Genomic DNA, 24601 nt, shown 5'->3' with positions numbered 1-24601 from the left:
TTTTTCTGTTTACACTTTCTCGAACTGCGAGAGTCATTGAAGTTCACATAAGATGTTTTTTTATTAATAAATATTAATTATTATTTTATTATAATAAAAGAAATAAAACCTACCCCTTTTTCTTTCTTTCTTTCTTACTCCCTCAACCTTATAATTTCGTATTCACATATACGATGGTTGTTGATCATTGACATTAAACTAACAAAGTCCCACCAAAATTAGCCACCATTTCGGCGTTAATTAATTTACAAACTTGAGGATGGGGGTTGACATTATTTTAACTTATCTCATAATTTTTAGCATAATCAAGAGACTCGGATTGATTCTCAACTTGAAATATTTATTGGATCAGAGATTAATCTAATAAATCAATACACTCACGTGATTCGATGTATAATAAATTTTATAATAAGACTACATATATTTTATATTTGCCATCAATTTGGCTGGTAACCAACTTGGTCGTGTTCAACTAATAAATTTACCAAAAATAAGAAAAAGAAAACCAAGTTTGAAAAACCAGTTTATAGTGGTTTAATTGCACAATTGGTCGAATTAAAGACTCAAACCACTCAGGTGATCAATTCCCAGTTCAATGGATTGATCCTATTGGTCAGAGCTAAGTCGAATAAGATTGGTTTCTGGTGTTCATTAATTATAATAATTTTTAGGTTCACTAATAATAATACTAGTATTATACCAATCAAATTAAGAAACGATAGTTGATGTTGAGATTAAGTTAATAAGAGTAATATGAATTATTGTTAATCTTAAGGCTTAATGGGAATGGTCAATGGCAGAATAACGCTAGCTCCCATGGCTGAATAAGATTCCCTGTGGTGATTAGTTAAAAAAAAAGAATGCAGAATCCTCCGCAAATGCGCATGTTTAGCAACGAATCAGCAAATATTTTGTTGTTTCCAGAGATTCACGAACACACACACACCACACAATTAGTTGGTCGGTGTGTGGTGGACATTGGTTCTGCTACCTATAACCTAACAAAGAAAGGATCTTTGATATGATTCATCGTGCCCTCAAACATTATATATATTCAAGTACTTCTACTAATTTCCTTTACCTACTTACGTCTTACTCTGTCATACAAAAACAAAAAAGCTCAAAACGTCTTACAATAAGTTTTAACACATACTTTATACCCCTATAGTATACCTTTAACGCTTTTAAAAAAAATTAATTTCCATGCAATCTGAAAATTTAAATTATTTTAAAATAATTATTTTAAAAATTAATAATTTTATCATACATATAAATTATAATTAAATAATTGTTTAAAACTTTTAACGTATAACATTTTTTCTCATTTTAAAATTGGTCTCCTTAACTAATGCCTTGAGAATATTTATTAAGAAATTAATGAGAAAATATTTATTGTAAAAATTATAGACGCAAAGAAAATCATGGATAACATAATTTTATGCATTTCAATAAAAAAATTATTTTTAAATTATGTTTGACGAGACATTCAGATAGTTTCTAATTTTTTTTTACTAGTTGAAAATTGATTTAACTGTTCAATCAATATATTTTTAGTATATTCTAACATTTTTTAAAATATTAACTTCTAATTTTTTATATTTTTATTCTTAATATATTTATTCATATTTCTTGTTACTTTTTTAAATAAATTATAGTTTTATTATTTTTTATCATTTTACACTTTTTAACTACTTCAACAACTAATTTTATTAAACACTTATCATTTAATAAGTTAATTTCATCTTTCAACTTTTAACTACTAACTAATTTTTCATATAGACTAATTTTATCAAATATAATCTTAATTCTTTAACTGATACCTTTCGCTAATATGATAATATAATCACGGTAATGGTAAGGCCAAGCTTCATCATAGTTTAGGAGGATTCCTTAACTAGATAATTTTATTTTGAAAAAATTTAAGTTAGTATTACTTCCTTCCTTAACCCAGTGTAAGAAAAAAAATTCACAAAATAATTGTTGTTTTAATTTTATAATATAATATTAATTATTTTTTTCACTTATATCTTTTATAATATTAATGATATGGGTTAATAAAATTAAAAAAAATGAATTAATGATAATAAGATTAATTTTATAAAATTATTATTTTCTTTTATTTATTTATTAATTTTTTTGTCAGTGTAAAATAATTTAAAATAATAATTATAATGGGTGGGAGGGAGTATTATTTTTAATTAAAATGATAGTTTATATCAATAGCATACACAGTAATATAAAAAAGAAGTCACTTGTACAGTTCCCAAGTTGCCTTTTTATTTGCTTTCAAACTTCTTTAGCTTACCTCATAACTAAAGCAAAGGGTGAGTGTGGCCAGCTCAAAATATTGTTAGTGCATTGATAGCATGTTTATTGGCAAATGAATTCAGGCTTTAAAAGAAAAAGCGAGGGTAACGAATATATTACAGTTGTGTTAATATGAACCTTTTCTTCAATTGGAGGATTCTGTCAAGTGATAACATAATCCAAGGATCCACTTGGATAGTTTCAAATTTCAATGCTAGAAGATCTGGGTAATTTTTGTCCAAAGCTACTATTATAAAGAAGTATTTTTTTATCGGTTAGAAAGAAGTATTTAACTCCTTTAAAATAAATAATAGTAGTATATTTTAAAATTAGATCAAGTATATTTATATTCATTAATTAAAATTGAGATAAAACATATTTGCATTATAATATATTATGAATTTGATTTGATTTAATAATTATGAATATATTTTATTTTTTAAATTGTATCCCTTTACTTAAAGAAACAAAATCACGAAAAAAAAATACATGTTATTGTATGATTTGAAAATCTAATAGTAGTATAAGGATGAGCTTTATGCAAGTGTTGTGCTATATCTAGATCTCTAGGGCAGGAACCTTTTCTAGCTATAGGCTACGGAGCAAATTGCGTATTGTCTTCACTATTTCCTTCTAAATTCCTGGTACAGCACATTAAATTTCCAGTCAGACAGCACCATTATTATAAATTTTCAATGTAATTAATGAATTCCCCCGACAATGCACAAGCAATTGAACAAAAATATCAATGCTCTGTTACATATACAACAATAACAGGCCAAACTCGTAGTACTATTATAACAACCCATGTGTATGCTGAGATTTCATGCCTTACTTGAAGGTTGCAGCATATGCTCATATACAGATGAAGTTATGTCAAACTATAAATTAATTCGTATTTTAGATAGGTACTCAAAGAAAATATTATCCTTATGTTTTTTTTATTATAATTAACTAGTATGTTAAACTATACTAATATTAATTGGTCCCCACATTGTTCACGGAAGCAAAAGTCGTAGCAAAGATAATAAGAAAAAAAACCCTTTTTCCTAGCAATTATTCTTCATTCCCGCGTAAAATATGTGGTAAAATAAATTGACATACACGCACGCAATTTCCAAGGATGAAATAATTCAGACTGTGATCACAATACGAGAGATTTAGTGCATTCGTGGTAATTAATATGGAGTTCTTACTTACACGCAAAGGATTACTACTTCTTTAAGTTATGGACAGTGATATTAATTGCTTCCATCTCCAATCCCTATTAATTTTTGTGGTTATTGCTTTCCAATTGTAACCTTTGGAGTTTCCATTTTATGGTTTAACCTATTACTTATTGAACTCACTTTTGTATCATCTACGTTATTTAGGTCATAAAAAGAAGAAAATGAAAGGGAAAACCATGGGGACCACGTATTCTGTAGAGATCAGGCAAATTGTCCATTTGAAAGACTTAGGTATAGAGGTCAATACCCCACATTAATTTAATTGATAGCCCACGTTATTTTCTTTCATTTATTTAACAATTTCCTTTTCTTTTGAACCTTACACTATAGGTGCACAAACTGCATCATGAAAATGGAAATTGGCCCACCGATGTGCATGCTGTCCACAAAGGAATGGTTAGGAGGGCAAAGGTTCCCTATTTGTGGGGTTTGGATGTGCTCTCCATGACATCAACCACTAGTAACCCTAGACGAAACGTCATTAGAGGATTCTTTTTTTTTTGGCCAACTTATGCAACCTTATAAAAGAAATCTAAAATATTGTTATTATTTTCCCTTTTTTTGGTGCTTAAGATTTGTGGGAGGTGTTGTCCAATTTTCTCGTCTGGTTATATACAACATCGATATGACGACATTATTATATGGGACCACGCATGAGACAAGATACATCATCCAGCATGGGTGCTTCAATTCGGTCCATTCAACCATAAGCTAGCATTAAATTAGAATCAGGGTGGTGCTAGTGGAGTATATTAAGTATTGTTTGTCTTGGATTGAATAACCTTTCTCTCATAATCAAATATTATTGGTTTCTTTCCACATTTACATTCATATTTTGATCAATTATACAACGAGTCTTTCTTCCCCCCTCATTAATGTATCACACCATAACCAATAACATGGTCTCATGTGTTCTTGTTTAGCCGAAATTGAATACAAGCCCAATAATTAGAAACATGGTTTTAGGGGGTGCCACATTATGTTTTAGGAGGTGCAAAGGGAGTTCTCTAATTGTGGGTCTTTTGTAAGAATGTTGCTTCTTGCATCTCCCTGCACCCATTACATTTCAGAATGCTCACATTACATTAATATATTTAGATTATTCATGAATATATATATATATATATATATGGAAAAAATTCAATGGACAATTAAACTTTAGTAGTTAAAATGAGACCTGTAATATTTTTTATCGAAAATAAATTTCATTAATCCAACCTTTGAATAAAAAGTGCTCATATGAACGTGGCAGCAAACTTGTGAAGTATTCAGTTTTGATAGCTTGCCAAACCTTATAAGATACAGGTCATGCGACTAATCCACATAAGCTCAATATTGCTTAAGCAATCGCTTGAAACCACTAACATCTGATTTCTCACAACAATAATTCTCATTAAAGGCAATCCAATGAGATATAAGAAAGCCAACGGAGTCACCAGTAATTGCTACACACAAGAATTTCTTTCATTCATTCACTCCAATTCATTGCGATACTGTTACAGTTATATACTATGACTTAACGATCAAATGCTATCTTGACTATTGATGCGCTCTTCTGTACAGAACCTGCAATCTAAGTAATCAAACAATACAACAACAAGATGCTAACAACTTAATGACCATTAGATGTATCATGTTAAGCACATATTTAACTGTACTAATCGAATGCATCAGAAGCTTCTGATGTTACATCAGACTCTTCTTCCTCGAGTTCTTCCATTTCATCAATTTTGAGCGATCTAGTGGCAGAAGACATCTTGTTCATTGCTGCCGTTTTGCTTGCTCTCTGTGAGCGACTTATTACAGAATGATGGGTGGTAGGAACTGCAGAAGGTGAATCTTCATCAGAACTTTCTTCCTCAATCCTTACCCTTCTCCTGGAACGTGTTGGCCTAGTTGGGGGTGCAGCTGGTGTTTGTGGCATTGAAACAGAACCATTCAAATCCAGGTCGCAATCAAGTTCCAATTTCCCTTCAATATATAAGATGAGAAGGCACATATGAGCAGTAAAAAAGGTTTTCAAGGGGGAAAGCATTTGGTTTGCAAAGATGTTCAATAGGCAAATGAATTAAGTATATCAAAAATTAAGATTAAAATTGACTTCCTAATACTGCATTTTTTTTTCTGATGTGTTAATCAAATCTTGTATCATGGAAAATGAGAGGGAAAGGTAAAACATGTACCCTGAAGTCCTGAACGAGTGATATTTCAAGTTAGTGATTTAATTTATAAGTTAGCTAGTTCACTTGCTTGATTGAACAAATCCCTTTTTCCCCCACGACACATCATAATAATAACAACTAGAATCAGTACGTGGCCCGATCACCATTTGAGGCTTAAGACAGTTGCAACAGAATATTACCAAAGGCTAGGTATTTTTTTCATTTCAAACATATTAGAAGAGAAAAATAAAGAGTTACCCAAAATAAGATTAACTTCATCTTGCATCAATTCCTGATCTGGTTGATTATCTACTGTCATGAGACGTTCAGACATGCGTTTCAATTCCTTAACAATATCTTTCTCTGAAGATGCACATTCTAGCACGCGACATAAAAGCCTCCTCATAAATTTTATTGGTCCTTGTTCTGATATCCGAAACTGAAGCAAAACAAGTATTCTACATAAAGCCGACACATATGCCTTCTCAGCTGCTGTCTTCTTCGATTGAAAGCTTGCCACCTTAACAAAGTGAAGGATAAGAAGCAAAAAGAAATAGAACAAACAATCGTTAATTAAATTTGAATCATGCAGCATTTTCATTTAACGGTTAACCATCTGATACAAAATCCATGTATGTCATTTTCATTTAACAATATCAACTGACGCCTATATACAATGAATGTTTCTTAGATGTAGTTTCTATATCAGATTTAGAACGTAGCAATTAAAGCAGAATTCTAGGGACTACCACTATCGATTCATACTAAGATGAAGCCTTATAATATTATGCCAATTGCCAGGTGAACAAAAAAGCAAATATTAGCATATCTTTAAATAACTCCAAATTTGTGGATGATTACCTCTACGGCTAAGCGTAGTGCGAGCCCCTCCTCACCACATTCAAATGGAACTTCCACACAACTATCTATGACTTGTGGATGTTCCGTGCTAGTATTTTCACAATCTGGTTGAGTCTCTTTAACGTATAAGGGAATCTGCACCATCTGCAGCATAAAACGGGAAGCTTGAACAGCACGCTTACGCATCTGCGACACCATAAAAGTAGAACCCGCAGAATTGCCAAAAATTCCTGGCCACATTGAACGCATTGCTGGAATGAAACTTTTCGTTATGCACCTCTGTATTCATAGAAATAAAACAACTAAGGCGTTATCTCTGACATTCAATAAATTAAAAAGTAAGAATGGTGGACAAGGTAGTACACAGAAAATATGATATAAGTGATGCTTGCCTTATGATTGGCTGAGAGACATGGGTAAAGCTCGAAGAAAACAGATAAGCATTGCTTCAATCTGGCAAACAAGCGACAAATTAAATCTCAATGAGCTGCCAGTACAGTGCAAGAATAATACAAACATGGTAGGGGGAGATGAACAAATCTCACCTGTGCAAGTGTTCCGACACGTCAGTGAAATACAAGTAAATGAGCTTTGATAAAATAACAGGATGCAAAGAAGCTGGTATGCTTGGATAGTTGTCACTTAAGAGAAGAATTTTGGCAAACCCCTCTCCAAGAATAGCATGAACGCACTCATCTTCGTTGCTAGGTAAAGGACTCGCCCAGTCATCATTTTCAAAGCCGCCATATAAGATATCAAGCGTCCCAACATCTAATTCCTCTTCTGAATCAGAAAAGTTCAGAGGAGAAAAAGTCGTCTTCTCACTGTTTAATTGGCATGGAATACTGAGGTTTAACATCTTGTCAACTTCTTGAGGACCATACCACATCACGAGATCAATTAATGCCTTACAAGCCTCTATACTGATTGAATGCGGCCCCTTAATATATGAAATCCTCAACTGTTTCAAAAGTTCTGCACTTGGTTTCCTTTCCAAAAGGCCAAAAAGGCCAAGGCATCTGATTGCAATCCTTTGCACATCCAAATGAGATTGTTTTGCCTGAGTATTTAATTTCACACATCAGTAAACAAATAGCAACCAATGCCCTTAAACATGTACCAGTGTGGGCTGAGTTGGTCCTCATCAAGCCATTTTCTAAATAGCAAGTCATAATTCATTGGAAATTTAATACCTTCCAACAATACATACTTGAAATGTATGGTATTGTGGTATATGTATGTATAGACTATATATCATTTTCTATGTTTTCTTAATAATTCGTTTAATATCATGTCAACATTATCATAATTCACCTATCTATAAGGAACCGAACTGAAGGAATAACATCAATAAATGAGGCATTCATTAACTATTTACGATTGGATAGATTAGTAAATTTATTTTGTAGCCATGAGCCAAATTTTATCTAAATTCTCGCCTAATTTTAATTATGGCAAAAGATTGATTAAGTTCCTTCACAATTTTTTGATGATGATGCAAGAATCAATTCTTATCGAAATAAACCTGCTAAAATTTATTAATATAAAAAATAAAGTTAGCTAAATGCCTAAAAACAATAGAGAATGCAACAATTTATTACCCCCGGTAGTAGTAAAGATTGGAGTAGCTCATCAGGTTCAATAGCCTTGCCCTGAAGAAAGCGAAGTGATTTTGCATTTTTAAGCAAAAGGCCAGTAAGAGAGAGGCTGTGCATCCACTGCACATAATCTGCTGTTCTCTCCCTGCAAGGTTGGGCGAGCTCTTCTATTATTGCCAGAATAACTTCTTCAAATTCACCAGGAGCAGCATGGACTTTCCTTGCTAAACTGGCTACAGCTTCAGCCCAATCATTGTCCCCACCAAAACTTAATCCATCTCCAAGAACAACTATATTCCCTTCATCATCATCCTCATGCTCAGGAGGCTTGCACATAAGCTCATGCAGAAATGCACCAGCAGTCTTTCTATTTGTAACATCAGAAAAATCAAACATGCAACCAAGCAAAAGCAGCTGCCGGCATGCAAAGCGATGGTTTGATCCTGAAGATATTAGATTAGTCATTAGACCACTTAAGTATGTATTAAACGGTTTGGAGTATATCAGTATCATTCATATAAACTTATACTCACCAGCATTAGTATGAGCTCTGACCAATTCTATATATTCACCAACTGTTGCAGGAAGAATTTTTTCTAGAAGGTCATTTTTATCTGATGCTTCTGCTGCATATACTTCTGCTTCAGTACCCATTGTTGCTGCAGCATCAGAGCCTTTGGCCTATTGGGGCACAATTCAAAATCCTTAGTGATTCCAAAACAAAGAAGAAAACCATAATAATTGTAAATTAAATTCCAAAATGTATAGTATCAACACATGATGAAACAAGTCAGAATTTTGACTAAAGAAAAGCATTATTATTTTTATAATTTCTTATAGCAAATTCTGGCTACCAGTAACATTCATTGATATTCTAGCGGAATAATAAATGTAGACAGCTTTATTCAAATTACAGTGGTATCACTGGTATGTTGACATCTTATATCAGCTTTGCACTAATTTTTGCATTTAACCACTAATCTATAATAAACAAAATGAGACAAAACATGCCTCTGCTTTTTTCTTGGGTTGCACTTATAAAGATAACTAAATGTGAAAATTGGATATATTCATTTTCACTCACATGTGCTTCTGACTGTAAATGCTTGCAAACAGTTCTCCAATAAAGAGCAGCCTCTGCTTCCATCGGATGAATGCTTGGTGGGCAATGAACCGCATCCCCTACAATTTAAATGGGAAACAATAAAGTATGCTACACAATACCACTCAGGTTTAATCTAATTTCCACCTAGCAGTTAAAAAATAATTGGTTAACTTCTCATAATAGCATTCAAGAAACTAGATTCCTGGAGGCAATAAAATAGCAGTTGTTAAAGTACCAGATGGCGCAGGGACACAGTCACGCAGCTTCAGTCAATATATTTGTCCAACCAACCATTTCTATAAACCTTTTTGCTTTTTGAACTCATGTTTGTGAAAATTGAAATAGTTAGCCACCAAATATTCGAAAACTTGATTATTTAGCATTGTCACAAACATGACATCAACCCAAGAATTTAAATTTCATTTTGATAGATTTAATCATGTAATATGTAACAACTAACAACTCTTAAAGGTAAAAAATTATAAAATTAAATAAATAAATAACAAATTAAAGTGCAAATATTTAGCTAACCTTCTGTTCTGTCACCATTTGATGATATGTACTGCTGGATACTTGCACCATTCTGTAGTTTTACCAAACCAGCTTTAAGAAGCGCCTCCATTACAGATTCACTAACTGATTCATAGGTTTCAACATCAAGATACTTCAAAAGTTCTATAGTATCACCATTACAACACTTCATGAGCCATTCATCTTTCAATAGTTTAAAACATTCTTTTGAGACAGCAACAGACCGGTCAGCAAGTCCTCTCCGAAGAATTACTGTCCTGAGTTTAATGCTACAGAAACCAGGCAAATGAGAGGGAAAAGGGTTAGACAAGGGTACTTAAGTAAATTTACAGTGGAAAAATGTTTGAAGAGATTGCAATATAGTAAGATATCCACCCTTTGTGACTGTAATTATAGGATTCCATAACACTACATGATCTATAAATTTCTTTTAGAAAAAACGGATAATAATCTTCAAATATACATTAAAACAGGGGGCAAACACAAAGAAGACAAATTATACCAATTACAAATTATTAGTGTAGCGACAATAGATGAGAGGTTACAGAAGAGGACATGCATAGAAGACATAGAAAGTATTAGTCTTTGTAAAATGGAAGAAAAGATTGAGATCTTCTAACTTGTAGTGTGGATTTTAGAAAGTGACCGTAGCCACTAGTTAGAAAAATAAATGGAGTGATTATCATTATCCATGTGCTTGCATTAATGAAAACAAAGATCATTGGTTTTAATTTTTCAACAGTGTAAACCCCCTTCACATTAAAGGATCCAAATCCTAGGTGGAAACTAGTATATACAATGTTAGATGATGGCGATAGTATTATTATTGCTTTACTATAGGGGAACTTTACCTTAAGCTTTGAAGAGGAAATTTATTAGCTAGAACACAGTATGCTGCTTTGCGTACAGATTCACTCACATCCAAGGTACAATCAATGATAACTTGAGAGGTTGCACTAGAAGGAGGCAAAGATAAAACAATCATCTTGCGAACATCCTGCACACCATTTCAAAATTATTAACGAGAATACTACCTATCTGCATGCGTATGTAGTATTAAGATGTGTACCAGCAATCCTAAAATGTTTTGTGCAGATATTGTTCCATTCAAAGACACTACACAAGATTCAAGACTCCAAAATTAGATTAAAAAGAAAAATCCATATCGATATAGTCCAAATCCAAAAATATATCCCTTTTAGTCAAATCTTTAAAGTAACAGAAAATCAAAATTTAATGTACCCAAATAATCATAAGGTGCAGGGGAAATCTCTGAAATAATCGTGTAACCATGGTCATGTCACAATACAATGCAAATCCGTGCTAATATGAGAAGTTAATAGCCAACAGAATATAATCTAATAGTAACCTATTAATTAAAAACCCTGAACACAAAACAGCGCATAAAGGCATCAAGGGAGGAAACAGAAAAAGAAATTCACATGAACCAATTGGGACACTCACCGCATTCTGCTCCAAAGGAAGCACCTCGAGGAACAAATCAAGGATGTCACTATTCACAGAGTCATTCACGAAGCGCGAAAGCGCTCTAACCGCAAAAGTACGCACCACAGGGATCTTGTCTCGCACCCTCACCTTCATCCACTCTATCACCTCATCCCATATCTCATTGCTAACTTCAGCATCATCCGGTAGCCGCAATATTATCTACGATTCAACCAATCGGAGAAATTAACTCTAATTTCAACTATCGCTGCACACTCACATCTTCTGTGTAATCCTAGACGGTGAAATTATAATCGTTTTCCACCTTAGTATCAGACTTCATAAAACTTTCACTTCGGTCACTAATTTTTTAAATTTAATGTTGCAAAATAGACTAATATGAATAAAATTTTGTAACATTTTGCAAAACTAGAGATTAAATATTTGCTCGGAAGCTGAGAGAAATGGAGAATTCAATACCTCAGAGACGATCTGGCAGGCTCGGAACCTGGCGGTTTTGTTTGATGCCGTGGCGGCAGCGAGGAGGAACTTGAGGAAGTGGTCGAGGAACTCATCGGAAGCAGCAGCGGTGGTGGCGACGGCGAAGGCGGAGACGAAGAAAACAACGCGGTCGGCGGAAGCAAGGCGCCTCTGAAAGTCGAAGAGAGGAGTTAGGGTTTTAGAGAAGGCGGAGAAGAAGTGCGAATGAGAAGAGGATTTGGATCGGAGAAGCGAGAATTCCTTGAGCTTTCGGTTGTGAGTGGCGTATGAGGTTCGAGCCTCGTCGAGAATTGCGGCGATTTTCAGCATCAATCGCTTCGCTTCTTCTGCATCGTTCTCCTCCATGACTCTCTCTTCGATGAAGTGAATGTGAAAAGGAGTGTGTCAATGAATTCTGAAGTCTGAACTGAATCTCAATCGTAGCGTTTTGGTTTTGAATTTGAGCGGGAGTTGGAGTTTTAGTCGATTTGGGCCTAAGTCATTATAGGCCGTTACGGCTCACATATAGGGTGATGCTCGGTGCACCAGCATTATTGCTTGTGCACCCAACAATTGTTTTTAATTCCCTAAATGCCCCTGGTGTCTTCTTCCTTTTGAAGTTGGTTGCAGTGTTATTTTTTCTCTTATGCCTCCATTGTTTTTTTCTTCACTTTCTCCCTCTATTGTTGATTCGTGTTGGTTTTTCATTATTGAGAGAGTTGCCGGTTAGGTCGAGGTGAAAGTGTTACGGGTCGGTGGTGATTGTTGCGATGGTTGTTTCGTCGTCGTCGACATTTAAGGTACACCATTTTGCTGCATTTTGCTGGGTGTGCGTGAGTTGATCCGCATGTGTAAGTTATAAGTATGGATCAAGTTGATTCGTAAGATCTATACAGATCAAGTTGATCCGTAAGATCTATACAAATTAAGTTGATCCGTAAGTTAAAATTACACCTACGGATCAAGTTGATCCGTATAACTCATAGGGATCAACTATGACTCATATAGATCAACTATGACTCATACAGATCAAGTTAATACATATGAGTCATATGGATCAACTTGAGTGAAAGACATTTTCGTCCATTCACTTAAAATGCTGGGTTCACCAGCAATAATGCTAGATGCACCAAGCATCACCCTCACATATATCATGGACAACGACTTGCCATTGGCCTCCCATATATCTTTCAAAATTTTAAAAAATGCAATTCCCCATAATGCACAACCTAAATACACTTCTATTGGGGTGCTAAAAACATTGTACAACATAAATTGTGATTTCAATGTATATATATATATATTTTTTTTTGCACTCCCATTAGTGCAGCAAAAGTGTATTTTCATTGTGCAACTAAGTTTGTAAAAAGAAATGCACAACAGAATCATAATTTTATTGTGCAAGTAAGAGTTAACAAAGAATGTACAACAAAAACATGACTATGTTGCCCAGGAATCATGGTTTTGTTGTACACTTTTTTTGTTTTTTCATTGTTTGACAGGTAAAATTAACTTAGAAATTAATTGCATAATTTGCAATCTAACAAAATTATGATTTTATTGAATTACAATTCTTGTAACATAATATAATTATGATTTTATTACGTCACAATTTTTATGGTACAATAAAAGCATAATTTCATTGTGTTATAGACATTATAGATGAAGGAAAGGAGACGAAAAATATTTTGATATTTGCGTATTAATTATAGGGGTTAAAAACAATTTTAAAGGACCAATATCAATTTCCCATGTACAATAATAAAACAGCCCAAAAAAAAATCCCTCTATTTGCATCTTTGTTAAATTCTGCCACACGTATGCAAGAAAATGAATTACTGAAAAAAATTATATACCGGCATTTTATGAGATTAGAATTATTTATGCCTCCCTTGCATACTTCTCCTTGTTATTTTTAAGAGAATAAATAATATATTCATAAATAATATAATTTTTTAATATGTTTAATCACAAATTATAATATGTGATGAGTTGATTGACTTTTATAATTAATTAGGAAGACCCAAAAAGACTATAAGAGAGGTTATCAAAAAGGATATCGAACTTAATGATTTGGATAGAAGTATGGTACTTGATAGAACATTATGGCGGAAGTTTATCCATGTAGCCGACCCCACCTAGTGGAATAAGGCGTTGTTATTGTTATTGTTGTTGTTGATAGTTTCATGCTAATGTACATTTCTTTGGAATAAAATTAAAGAGAGAAATAGAGGATAAAAGAGAAAGAAGTGAAAAAAAAAATTTTACATGTTATTCATTTAACACGTGACAATAACAACCTGACTGTTGTTATAATACTATTTATAAGTATTCGATAATAACACATTTTGTATTTGTATTATTATTAGCATTGTTGACACAAATGCTACATAACCTTTACAATCATTCAATACAATGATCTTCACATGGATTCATCACCAAATTTTACATCACAATTTCAACCAATTACTTGAACCAATTATCGGATTTTCCCATTAGTTGAATAATTATTAGAGTCTAAAATACCCAAGTGATTTTCCATTCACGAGAAAGGAATAGAACATAAATTAAACACTAAATCATCTCAAAACCTTGAGCTATTAAATGTATAATTCCTTACCATTCACTTTTATGCTATTCAATACCTTTAAATCTAATGTAAAATTTCTTAGTCACAGCAACATACTCCAAACAACTTGCTATGCTATTTGGTAACCTCTGTCCATGGAACTCGAGTACTTCATTTTTTATTTTCCTGCATACAATAAATACTCTTCAGTCTCTTCTGACATCATCAATGATCACACTAAAAAACTTTTACTCTTTCAAATCGAACCAATACAAATAAAAATCATTAGAATTAATATTGTCATAATCAAAACGCGGCGACGAGCATAAACTACACAATTGTAAAAGACTTATGTCACATTGCCGTGAGGCTTAATTACAGCATATATTAATTACAAGATATAAGATTAATTTAATGATAAAAAAAATAAAGAAAAAGATCAATTATGAATTCAAATTCTTCCATTAATAAATTAACCACTAACATTTATTGATAAATTAACCTAAATATTAGTCTCCAATTATGTACGAAGTACGACAGTTTTTAACTCTTCTCTATATATGTACTGTAGCTATATTTGATCTGTTCAGATTAGAACAGGTGTTAATTATTTAAAAGAAACGATGGTATGGTAGTAGTTATCGTTGAAATTTTATTTAAAAAGTGCATGATGATATTAACCAGGTAGATATAGCCTAGCTAGCTACGTTGTTTACAATGACAAACTAACTTAACTACTTAAGCTTTTTCCATTACTGACATTAAAAACTGATGCCGGTCTTGCTCTATCCAAAAGGCTACTTTTTTAATGTTCCATGATTGACAGAGTTATAAATTTTACTTTTTAATTAACATTTTAGTGGTCCATGTTCTACGGAATCTTCATATCGGAGCATAGTTGACAAATAACTAGAAGGGTAGATGGCAACTTTAAGTTGGATCATAGAAGAAAAAAAAAGTTGTTTAAGTTTATCTCATTTGTTTAAATAAGTGTAATTGAAGTCTTGGACTTCTGTGTTAAAAAAATAGAAAAATATTGTATGTTCAGTCTATAATTTTAGTTGAATTTCATTTTAATTCATTTACTTTTAAATTAATAAATTTAGTCTTTTAACTTAAAAAAATACGTGAATTTAGTCTCAACTCATATTTAAAAGTAACATTTAGTAGACATTTTTTATCACTACAAACTTAGAGAAAGGACTAATTTTTTTTTTTTTACATTAAAGGATTAAATTTATCAAATTTGAAAGTACAAATACCAAAAATCAAGTTTGATTAAAAATACATGAATTAAAAACATATTTTTTTAAACAAAACTTGAACTTAATTTATTTAACTCATTTATAAATTTTTTTGTTTTTTTATTTTTAAAATTACATTTAACCTTGTTGATTTAGTATTTGACACAAAATGTATTACTAAATGATAATTTATAAATAAAAATATGTGCTTAACATATAACTTGTGAAATTCAAATATTGTACACTATCACATTTTTCATAATCCAATAAAATAAATTTATAACTTAACTACTTAAAAAAAACTTCAAAAACAATTTTTTAAGCCTCTTAACAAAATACACATTTTCATTATGAATATAATGGGACAAACACAGGCACACGAAAAATAAATAATAAATATACATGTAATTGGTGTGATCTATTTTAAAAAATTTAAATGAAATTGAAAGTTTATAATTTTTGGGATAAAAATGTCCATTAAAAAAGTGGATATCAAATGAGATTATTCTTTTTATAATAGTTATAGATAAATAACAAAAAGATAGTAAAATCCTTATAATGAATGTAAATAAATGATTTATTTACTAGTCATCAAATATTAAGTTTGAGTTTATTTATTTAATTAAACAAACAAGCATTTAAGAGTCAGATTTAAATAGATCATAAATAACGATAGTCTCATTTACCCTTGTATAAGTAATCTTGCTTTCAAAGTATAACGATAGTCTCATTTACATTCGTATAAGTAACCATGTTTTCAAAGTATACAACAAAGAATCAAACTCTCACATTCATGTGTATGAGATATCTTTGTAAAAAAAGTTAACTCCCCAACAGATCTTAACACATACTTAGAAAGATTAACTTGTAACTTTCAATTAGAGGATATTATCAATAATATATATCTAATAAGACTGTTTCTAATATAAAATGAGTAAAACACCAATTTCATTCCAAAAGTAGGAGGTGTTTGTCAATTGGGTCCTTAAAGTAATAAAATAACAAAAGCATCCTTAAAAGTTCCTATGTTTATCATCTAATCTTTAAACTTAACTATTTTTTATTATTTTAATCCTCAAAAGTAGGTTAATGTTGTCACTTAAATCACATTTTTTTAGTTTTGGACTAAAATGAGTGACAAAATGTATTTTCAAGAACTTTTTTTATTTTACTATTTCCAAGAACTAGAATAACGGGGTCTCACACTTTTAAGAACAAAACTAGTCATTTAGGCAATGAAAAATAATGTTGTCGATGACTACATTTGCAGAAAAATGAATTGTGTAACAGGCTAACAGTAGCTGTATCAAGCTACACACCTTGAAGATGTACACAAGAAGCAAAGCCTGCAATTGATAAATTGGCACTAGATGCCACACACTCTAGGACACTAATAAAAGAGAAGTAAAACCCGTCATCTCCTACAATGTTGCCCCCTCGTCATCTCCAAGTCTAACTATCCAAGTTTTTTTTTTTCATCAACAATGAGTCAATGACAATAACAAAGCCATTTTGGTGCTTTCAATAAACCCTATGACAGACACAGAAGTTTTGTGTAATTTGCACTAGGCATGCATAGCGATCGAGTCACCACAGATTTTTGAATCCGAAACTGAAAACTCATTTTCCGCATAGGCTAGGAAAAAAAAAGTCTGATGGTTATTAACTTAAGAAAATTATTAATCAGACTTCTTAGAACATTAGTTAAAAAATTAAAATATACAAATTTATGATATTCGTAATCTTTTTTACGCCCTCGTATAATTTTCATAATAAATATTTTTTTCTTGAAGTTCTTTAATTAATATCCTGAAAAGACTAATAAGCAATAACATCAATTTAAAATAGTAGTATTATATTAGAGTAAATTTATGCTATGCTAATTAGTTATAGTTAGTGACAAAGATGAGTATGAGGAGTTTTGACCAAAAGGGATAATTCTATTTGAAATTTTTTAAATAGGGTAATTTTTTTTAATTAATTCTTAAATAAGGATAAGTCGTACGAATTTTTATGACGTCGAAAAAAAATTGACAACTTCAATCTTTTCTTATAGTGGAGTCATAAAAACTCCAATTACTTCTGTTTTAATATTTTTAATATATATATATATATATATATATATATATATATATATATATAATTGTAAAATTTATAATGACTTCAAAGTTGTGCTAATTTTTTTTCAAAATTAATTTTGAACAACTTTAAAGTAGTTTTAATTTTTATGGCTTCTCTATTTTTTAATAGTTTTTGTTTCAATGTTTTTAATATTTTTCATACCTATATTAAAAAATAATATTAACTTAAAATTTATCAAATAATATTAAAGTCTTTTAATTATTTTTTATATTCATCATTAAGTAAACTAATAATTTCATACAATATCATTAATTAATTTTATTTGATAAAATTATTTTAATATTAACAACAGAAATAATTTAATAATAAAAATAGTTGTTAAAATGAAAACAACATAATACATTAATATAAATTAAATAATACAAAGTAAACACAAATATAAAATTAAAAAATAAAAATAATATTAGTTTTCAACTTGTCTATATGGACACTTATTATAATTATGTCTTTCAAATCTAAACCATGAACATTTCTAGTTATCGGACATCATCCCACTATTAACATTTTTCATTTTTTCTTAAACTAATCTATGTGTAGTACTTTTTAATTTGAATTTAAGTCTTTTGTCGACACCATTTTTTTAATTTACAAAACAAATAACAGTCCACAAAATAAATAATAATCCTTAACATTAGTAACAAAAATATAGACAATATTAAATAAAACAATATACGGAAGTATAAATTAAAACTAATTTAATTTTTTTAAGAAAATTTAGCATGACTTTGAGTTGTAAAATTTTTTATGACTTTAAATAAATAATTAAAAAAATAGCACGACTTTGAAATCATTATAAATTTTATGACTTTATATAAAAAAAATTAAAATAAAAACTGAAATTGTTGGAGTTATTACGACTCTAATATCTAATTACAAAAAATTAGGCCTATTGATATTCTTAATTTAACCTCTTTTGGAATTTTGACACATGTACACTTTGGGGGTGTTTTAGTCAATTCAAATTTTTGTGCTATTAAAAAGTTATGTACCAAGAATGAGATAGAACTGAGCTATTAAAATGCGCTTTTAAAAAATTTTGATTATCAGAGAGAACAATGGTTGACATAAGGTGATTCACTCTGTTGCACCCTGCTCTTCCTCTTCTCCGGCTATCATCGAACTCTCACTTCCTTCCTTTCTTCTCTATCATATCACCAAAAACCCTTTGTTCTCTATCATCAAAAACAACTTCTCTCAACCTTCCTCTCCTTGGTTGCTCTCTCAATGTCCATCTCCTTCAAATTTGTTCTTAAGGAAGTGTTTTGTAACGCCTTGAAATTTCGATAACTGAAAATAGATGTTTGATGTTTATCTTGTGTTATTTGATTACTTGATAAATTTGGATGATTTAAGGTATTGTGTGAATTAGTCATGTATGATTTACTTGATGTGGATGTTGAGTTATGTGGACTTTTATTGACTTAGGTCGAAATTATGAGATTTCAAGTTTTACCTAAATCTGTTTCATTAAAATTGTGATGTTGAATTCGTTAACCGTTGGATTGCCTTCAATTTTGGATTGTAGGCTTGCAACCCAATTTTGCATGTTTTAAATGTTGGGATTTGCAATATAACATCTAGAGTATGAGATATGATATTTTCCCCAAAGCAGTAAAATTTGTTGGAGCAGAATTCGTCCAAGCGAGCCAAATTTCGCTTGGGCGAGTCTTGCAGGCTACAAATACGTCCAGCAGCATAAAACAACCATTTTTACCTCCATCTCTTCCCCTAAACCCTCCCCCAACACCCCCAACCTCCTCCACCACCACCACTGACCATAGGTGACTGCCATAAGCCGCCTTTGCTTGCCGTCGGACCATGGCACAAAGAAAAACAGTTTAATCGGAGAGGATCTTCAAAACACAACTCGAGGATTTGGTAGAGAAAGAAGCCTCCAATCCTCCCTTCGTAGTTTCTTCGAGGTAACCATGATTTCTATGCTTTTTCCTAGTTAGTTTGAGTCTATATTTGCATCTCCTATGACTTGGGTACCATTATGGGATGTTTTTACACTTCATTTAGAAAACCCTTGAAAAGTTACCTTTTATAAAATATACTTTATTTTTGTAACATTTGTTGAACCCTGGTCACAGTAGCCTAATCAGAATTTCAAAATGACGTCTCTTTGATATGGATCTCAAAACATCCTTTTAGCCCTTTTTTAAATTGGATGGGTATTTGACCCCAAAAGATGATATTAACCTTGTCTTTGAAATCTATACTAAATTATCTTTGATTTGGGGATAACTGCGAAATTTGAGTTTAATTGATAGTCAATTTTGGCTAAGAACGATTTGAATTCCTTCACTTTATTGTTGTTATTAATGAAATAATGAGAAATTTAATATCATTGTAATTTTTTACCAGCAGGATTCAAAAGAATAAAATTTCAAGTGCTTTGGAGGAAAATTGGTGCAAAAACATGAAGAAAAAAGTTAAAGATTAGGACAGCTCGCTTAGCGCACAAGACAAGCCTAGCACGTCTCATCGCTTAACGGCCAGCTCACGCTTAGCACAAAGAAGGCCCACAAGAAATTCCAAAGGCGCGCTTAGCGTGAATCCTGCCCTAAGCGTGTGATCACTGTCATACTCGCTAAGCTCAGAAGACCCACTTAGCGCAAGGTCGCGTGAATTTTAAACTACCTTAGGCCTATAAAAGGAGAGTAGAAAGCAAAGGAAAAAAACATCGAGACTCAGAGCTCTCTAATGAATGCATCCTAAGCCTGAGTATCTCTAATAAGAGAAACCCTTTTTCTATGTCCATTATGCCCTTCTCCTCCTTTATCCATCCCTCTTTTCTATCCATATGAACCCCTAAAGTGCAAAGTCTCTCATGACAATGAGAGGCTAAAACCTCTTTGTTGGGAGCCTAGTAGCCAACAGCCTTGTAATGTAACTTCTTTTACTATCTATTAAATGTAATTTTTGTTTGTATTGTCTCTTTTTTGCTCTTCATTATATTGTATGGTTTGATCATCTATGCATTTGTTTTAGGGATTATACATTGGGAAATGGTAATTTCTAATGAAATGGAAAAGGGCATCTAAACAACTCATTGTTAGGAATAGAATGATCTTGTTTTGCCTATGCATACATCTCCATACTTTATGCAATTTACTATTTTGTCTTTGCAAAGGGATTTAGGAGAGATAATAGATAAATTAGGTTCTTCATCATGAGGGATCAAGGTTGAGTGTCTAATTAGATATGGGTGAAAATTGGAATAACATTAAATAGAGAAACATGTTAATATTGCATGAAGGATAGTTAGGCATGCTAGGCTAGCATATTTAAATTCTAAATTTATCTCTAAGCATTCAAACACATTATCATCTTTATCTTCTATCTTTATCATCTTTTACTTTAAATCTCTATCTTATGTTCTGTCTCTCTTTATCTTTTATTTTAAATTTCCTTATCTCTTGTTGGTAAATTGGGTTTGCACCAATCTAAGTACAAACAAAGTTCATGTGGACTCGACACTCAGCCTTTCATTTTACTTTACTACTTGTGACAAATTGGTGCACTTGCCAACAAGTTAACATTTGGTATATAGAGCTCTGCGTTTGGACGAACGGATGTGAACCTAAGAGATCTTAGAACAACACCACAAGGAACTAACAGAGAGAGATATAGATAAGTGGGGGGAGTTTATTATTTGTTTAGAATTTTTGATACCATAGTTGGGGTCAAGGAACCCAATTATGGGGATGTATGTTTGTCCTTGTGCATGTTGGTTTTCAAGAAAAACTGTATTTTTAACTAATGGGATATGATATATTTGTTATTGATGTGCATGCTGGTTTTCAAGAAAAATTGTATTTTTAACTAATTGGATATGATATATTTGTTATTGATGTGCATGTTGGTTTTCAAGAAAAACTGTGTTTTTAACTAATGTGATGTGATATATTTGTTATTAATGATTTAAATTGTCAATGATGTTGTTGTTGTATTGATTGAAATTTTTGGAAAAAGTCTTAGTTACAGAGGAAACTCTGTCCAAAATTTTATATCTGTTTTTCTATTTACTTCTTTATTAAATTTTAAATGGGCATAAGAGTTGGTTTTGAATACCATAGTTGTCCTCTTTAATTTAGCATTTTTCTTAAAATATTAGTCTCATGATATTATGGATTCTTGTTGTATGAGGTTTATGTTGTCGGAAGACCTGGGGAATGTGAATCCCATGCATGAATTTATATGTATGTATGTGGAATGTGATTGCTTGTGATGTTGAGATGAGATTATATTGATGTTGACAATAACATTGAAATGAGATGATGTTGATGATGTATGTTGTGTATGTACATGGGTGGTGCAGTGACCATATTGGATATCCCTGGAAGGGGAAATAGAGTGTTTAAAGAGTTTTAAGCATCCCTGGAGAAAGAAGGGGATGACTTAGAATCTTTAATTATACATGGTCAGTGCATTGATGATGCTCATGTTTCATATTTCATATTGCATAAAAATAGTATAAACTTTGTTAGTAAGTACACGTAATTTTTCATGAGGAAAAATACTTGTACTTGGGGGCAAGTCACTCAGTTTGGAACTTCCTTGAGACTCATGCTGATCACTATGGGGGGAAGTTGCATGTGCACGACAGGGTGACCTCGACACTTGTTGCCTAGTTTTCCTAAGTGAGAGTGTCATGTAGACGCGCTTAGGCTATTTCCTGATAAATGGTACCACGTTGCATTTTAGAATTGAGTTAGGTACATGCATCATTCTGAGCATAATTGATTTGAATTATGAAAAAGTTGATGACTAGTTTGTTAAGTGTATGTTGAACCGATGGGTTATTGAGAATGATTGTGTTTATTGTTATTGTTTTCTTGTTAATCATTGTCATTTGGTGTTTGTTGATCTTTTATGATAAACTCACCCTTGCAATTTTTTTACCGTCTGATTGATGCTTGTGATGATCTTGAACTTTCATTCATGGGAGAAGATGAGCAGCAGTAGGTGACTTGGAGGGAAGTCTTTTGTTAGAGCCGTCAAATCAACGTGATAATGTTAGAATTTATTTTAGGGGAGAGTTGTGTTTTGTTATCAACTCTTCCTTAGTTGGTTCCTTGAATTTTTTGATTGGGCATGTAAGTCCCAAGTTTAGATATATGTAAAAATTGAATTATGTTCTGACATTTGAATGATGTATAGTGGTTTAATAGATGTATATGTGTGTGTATGTGTGTCTTTATTCACGTGTTTGTGCGTTATTTGATGAATGTACATCGCGAAAAATTTATCATCATTTTCATAATCAAATTAATGGAGCTTTCACTTAAAATTGAAATGTCACATTTTATAGTTAGTAATATTGTAGCGACGAGGCGGGTCATTACATTAATGGTATCAGAGCAAGTCGAACCTTTTGGCCAGTGAGTTGTGAGTCTGTTATGTTCCTCTGTACGTTCTCTGGTTACCTCGTTGAATGCTTGGTGTTTATTGTTTGGATTTGGAACTTACTCACTTTGTTGTGTTTCCATGAGTGATAGAGATTTGATTGATGTAGTGATAACATGTCTGTATCCCTGATATATGTTATACCATGAATTTCAATGTCTTGTCATGAGTTATCAGACTGGCCATCTGTATAATTTGTGAAGTGAAATGGGATGACATGGCAAGCGGTCAGAAATATGAAGGATGGAAAATGAGTGTTATTGTCTCAAGGGAAGACTATTTTAGAGGAGTATTTTCTTGAGGCATCAACTCTCAAGAGTAACTTAAGTAGTGGGACTCCAGATCGATATGAAATCATCTTATCCTTTTTATTGTGTGTATTTCTTCCATGCTCTCACTTCCTGTTGTGCATAGGGAGTAATGGCTGGACAAAATTATCATGCGATAGTTGATGCTCTCCATGCCTTAACCCAGATTATAGGGAACCATAATAAAGGAGAAGCTACAAGAGTTGTTGAGTATCAAGGGTTTGATCACTTCCAAAGAAATAATCCCCCTACTTTGAATGGAGGATACAACCCTGATGGTGCTCAGAATTGGATACGGGAGATTGAGAAAATCTTCTGAGTGATGGCATGTCCAAAGGAGCAAAAGGTTTCTTTTGGCATCTACACTCTGGTAGAAGAAGCTGAGTATTGGTGGGAGAACACTCGCCAATGCTGGGAGGCTGAAGGTCAAGTTGTGACTTGGGAAACCTTCAAGAGGGTATTTATGGAGAAATACTTCCCTGAAGATGTTAGGAACAACAAAGAGATGGAATTCCTTGAGCTCAAGCAAGGGAACACGACTGTAGCTGAATACGCAACCAAGTTTGAAGAGCTAGTGAGGTATTTTCCTCATTACCAAGGAAGGGATGGTGAAAGCTCAAAATGTGTGAATTTTTTTAATAGCTTGCGACCTAAGGTGAAGCAAGCTATGAATTATCAAGGTGTTCATCAATTCTTACTATTGGTGAACATGTGTAGAATTTGGGATGAAGACTTCTGAGATAGGGCAGCGTATTATCAAAGTACGGGTCCAATGAAGAACAAGAAGAATGGATCCTAAAATCGAGGAAAACCATACCCGATCCCTCCTAAGCATTATGGTAATCGCCCTAGCAATCAGAGAACTACTGCTATGGGGTTTTCTGGTGGTAGTGGTAGCAAACCTTCAACTTTCTTAGCTTAGATAGTTTGTTACAGGTGTGGTAAGCCAAGCCATATTTCTTCAAATTGTGCAGACAAAGACATGACATGTTTCAACTGCAGACAGAAGGGCCAAATTTAGAGGGATTGCCCACATCCTAAGAAGGAGCGAAATGGTGGAGGTCTGAATGACCAAACTGGACGTCCGAAAGCCACAAGAAGAGTCTTTACTCTTAATGGCATCAAAGCTTAGAAATCCAAAGATTTAATCCAAGGTAAATGTTTCATAAGTGGGATTCCATTACTTGTGCTATTTGATTTCAGTGCA

At 32.3% G+C, this 24601-nt stretch overlaps 2 protein-coding genes across 2 annotated transcripts; one reads left to right on the top strand and one right to left on the bottom strand.

Annotated features, from left to right (window-relative positions):
- Positions 1-4907: 4907 nt before the first annotated feature.
- On the bottom strand, positions 4908-12154 carry LOC114382767 (condensin complex subunit 3-like). The gene is made up of 12 exons (XM_028342372.1): positions 11720-12154; positions 11258-11461; positions 10645-10790; positions 9794-10062; positions 9242-9339; positions 8691-8838; positions 8161-8600; positions 7105-7619; positions 6952-7012; positions 6560-6838; positions 5957-6218; positions 4908-5507 (listed from the first exon to the last, which is right to left on the bottom strand). The coding sequence occupies exons 1-12, from the start codon at positions 12083-12085 to the stop codon at positions 5194-5196; spliced, it is 3102 nt and encodes a 1033-aa protein (XP_028198173.1). The 5' UTR covers positions 12086-12154; the 3' UTR covers positions 4908-5193.
- Positions 12155-23716: 11562 nt separating this feature from the next.
- Positions 23717-24133, top strand: LOC114381747. Its single transcript, XM_028340969.1, has one exon. The coding sequence runs from the start codon at positions 23717-23719 to the stop codon at positions 24131-24133; it is 417 nt and encodes a 138-aa protein (XP_028196770.1).
- The last annotated feature ends 468 nt before the right edge of the window (positions 24134-24601 follow it).

Source organism: Glycine soja, chromosome 13, assembly GCF_004193775.1.
Source record: "Glycine soja cultivar W05 chromosome 13, ASM419377v2, whole genome shotgun sequence".
Classification (NCBI taxonomy): domain Eukaryota; kingdom Viridiplantae; phylum Streptophyta; class Magnoliopsida; order Fabales; family Fabaceae; genus Glycine; species Glycine soja.
This window is presented reverse-complemented; position numbering and strand designations above follow the sequence as displayed.

Bases quoted from the DNA above. Each gene is read 5' to 3' on its own strand.
- LOC114382767 (XM_028342372.1), bottom strand. From the start codon at position 12,085: ATGGAGGAGAACGATGCAGAAGAAGCGAAGCGATTGATGCTGAAAATC. The intron at 8,839-9,241 runs GTGAGTGAAAAT...GTGCCCCAATAG, and splicing joins ATTTACAGTCAGAAGCACAT to GCCAAAGGCTCTGATGCTGC. The intron at 6,839-6,951 runs GCAAGCATCACT...CTATGAATACAG, and splicing joins GTCTCTCAGCCAATCATAAG to AGGTGCATAACGAAAAGTTT.
- LOC114381747 (XM_028340969.1), top strand. From the start codon at position 23,717: ATGGCATGTCCAAAGGAGCAAAAGGTTTCTTTTGGCATCTACACTCTG.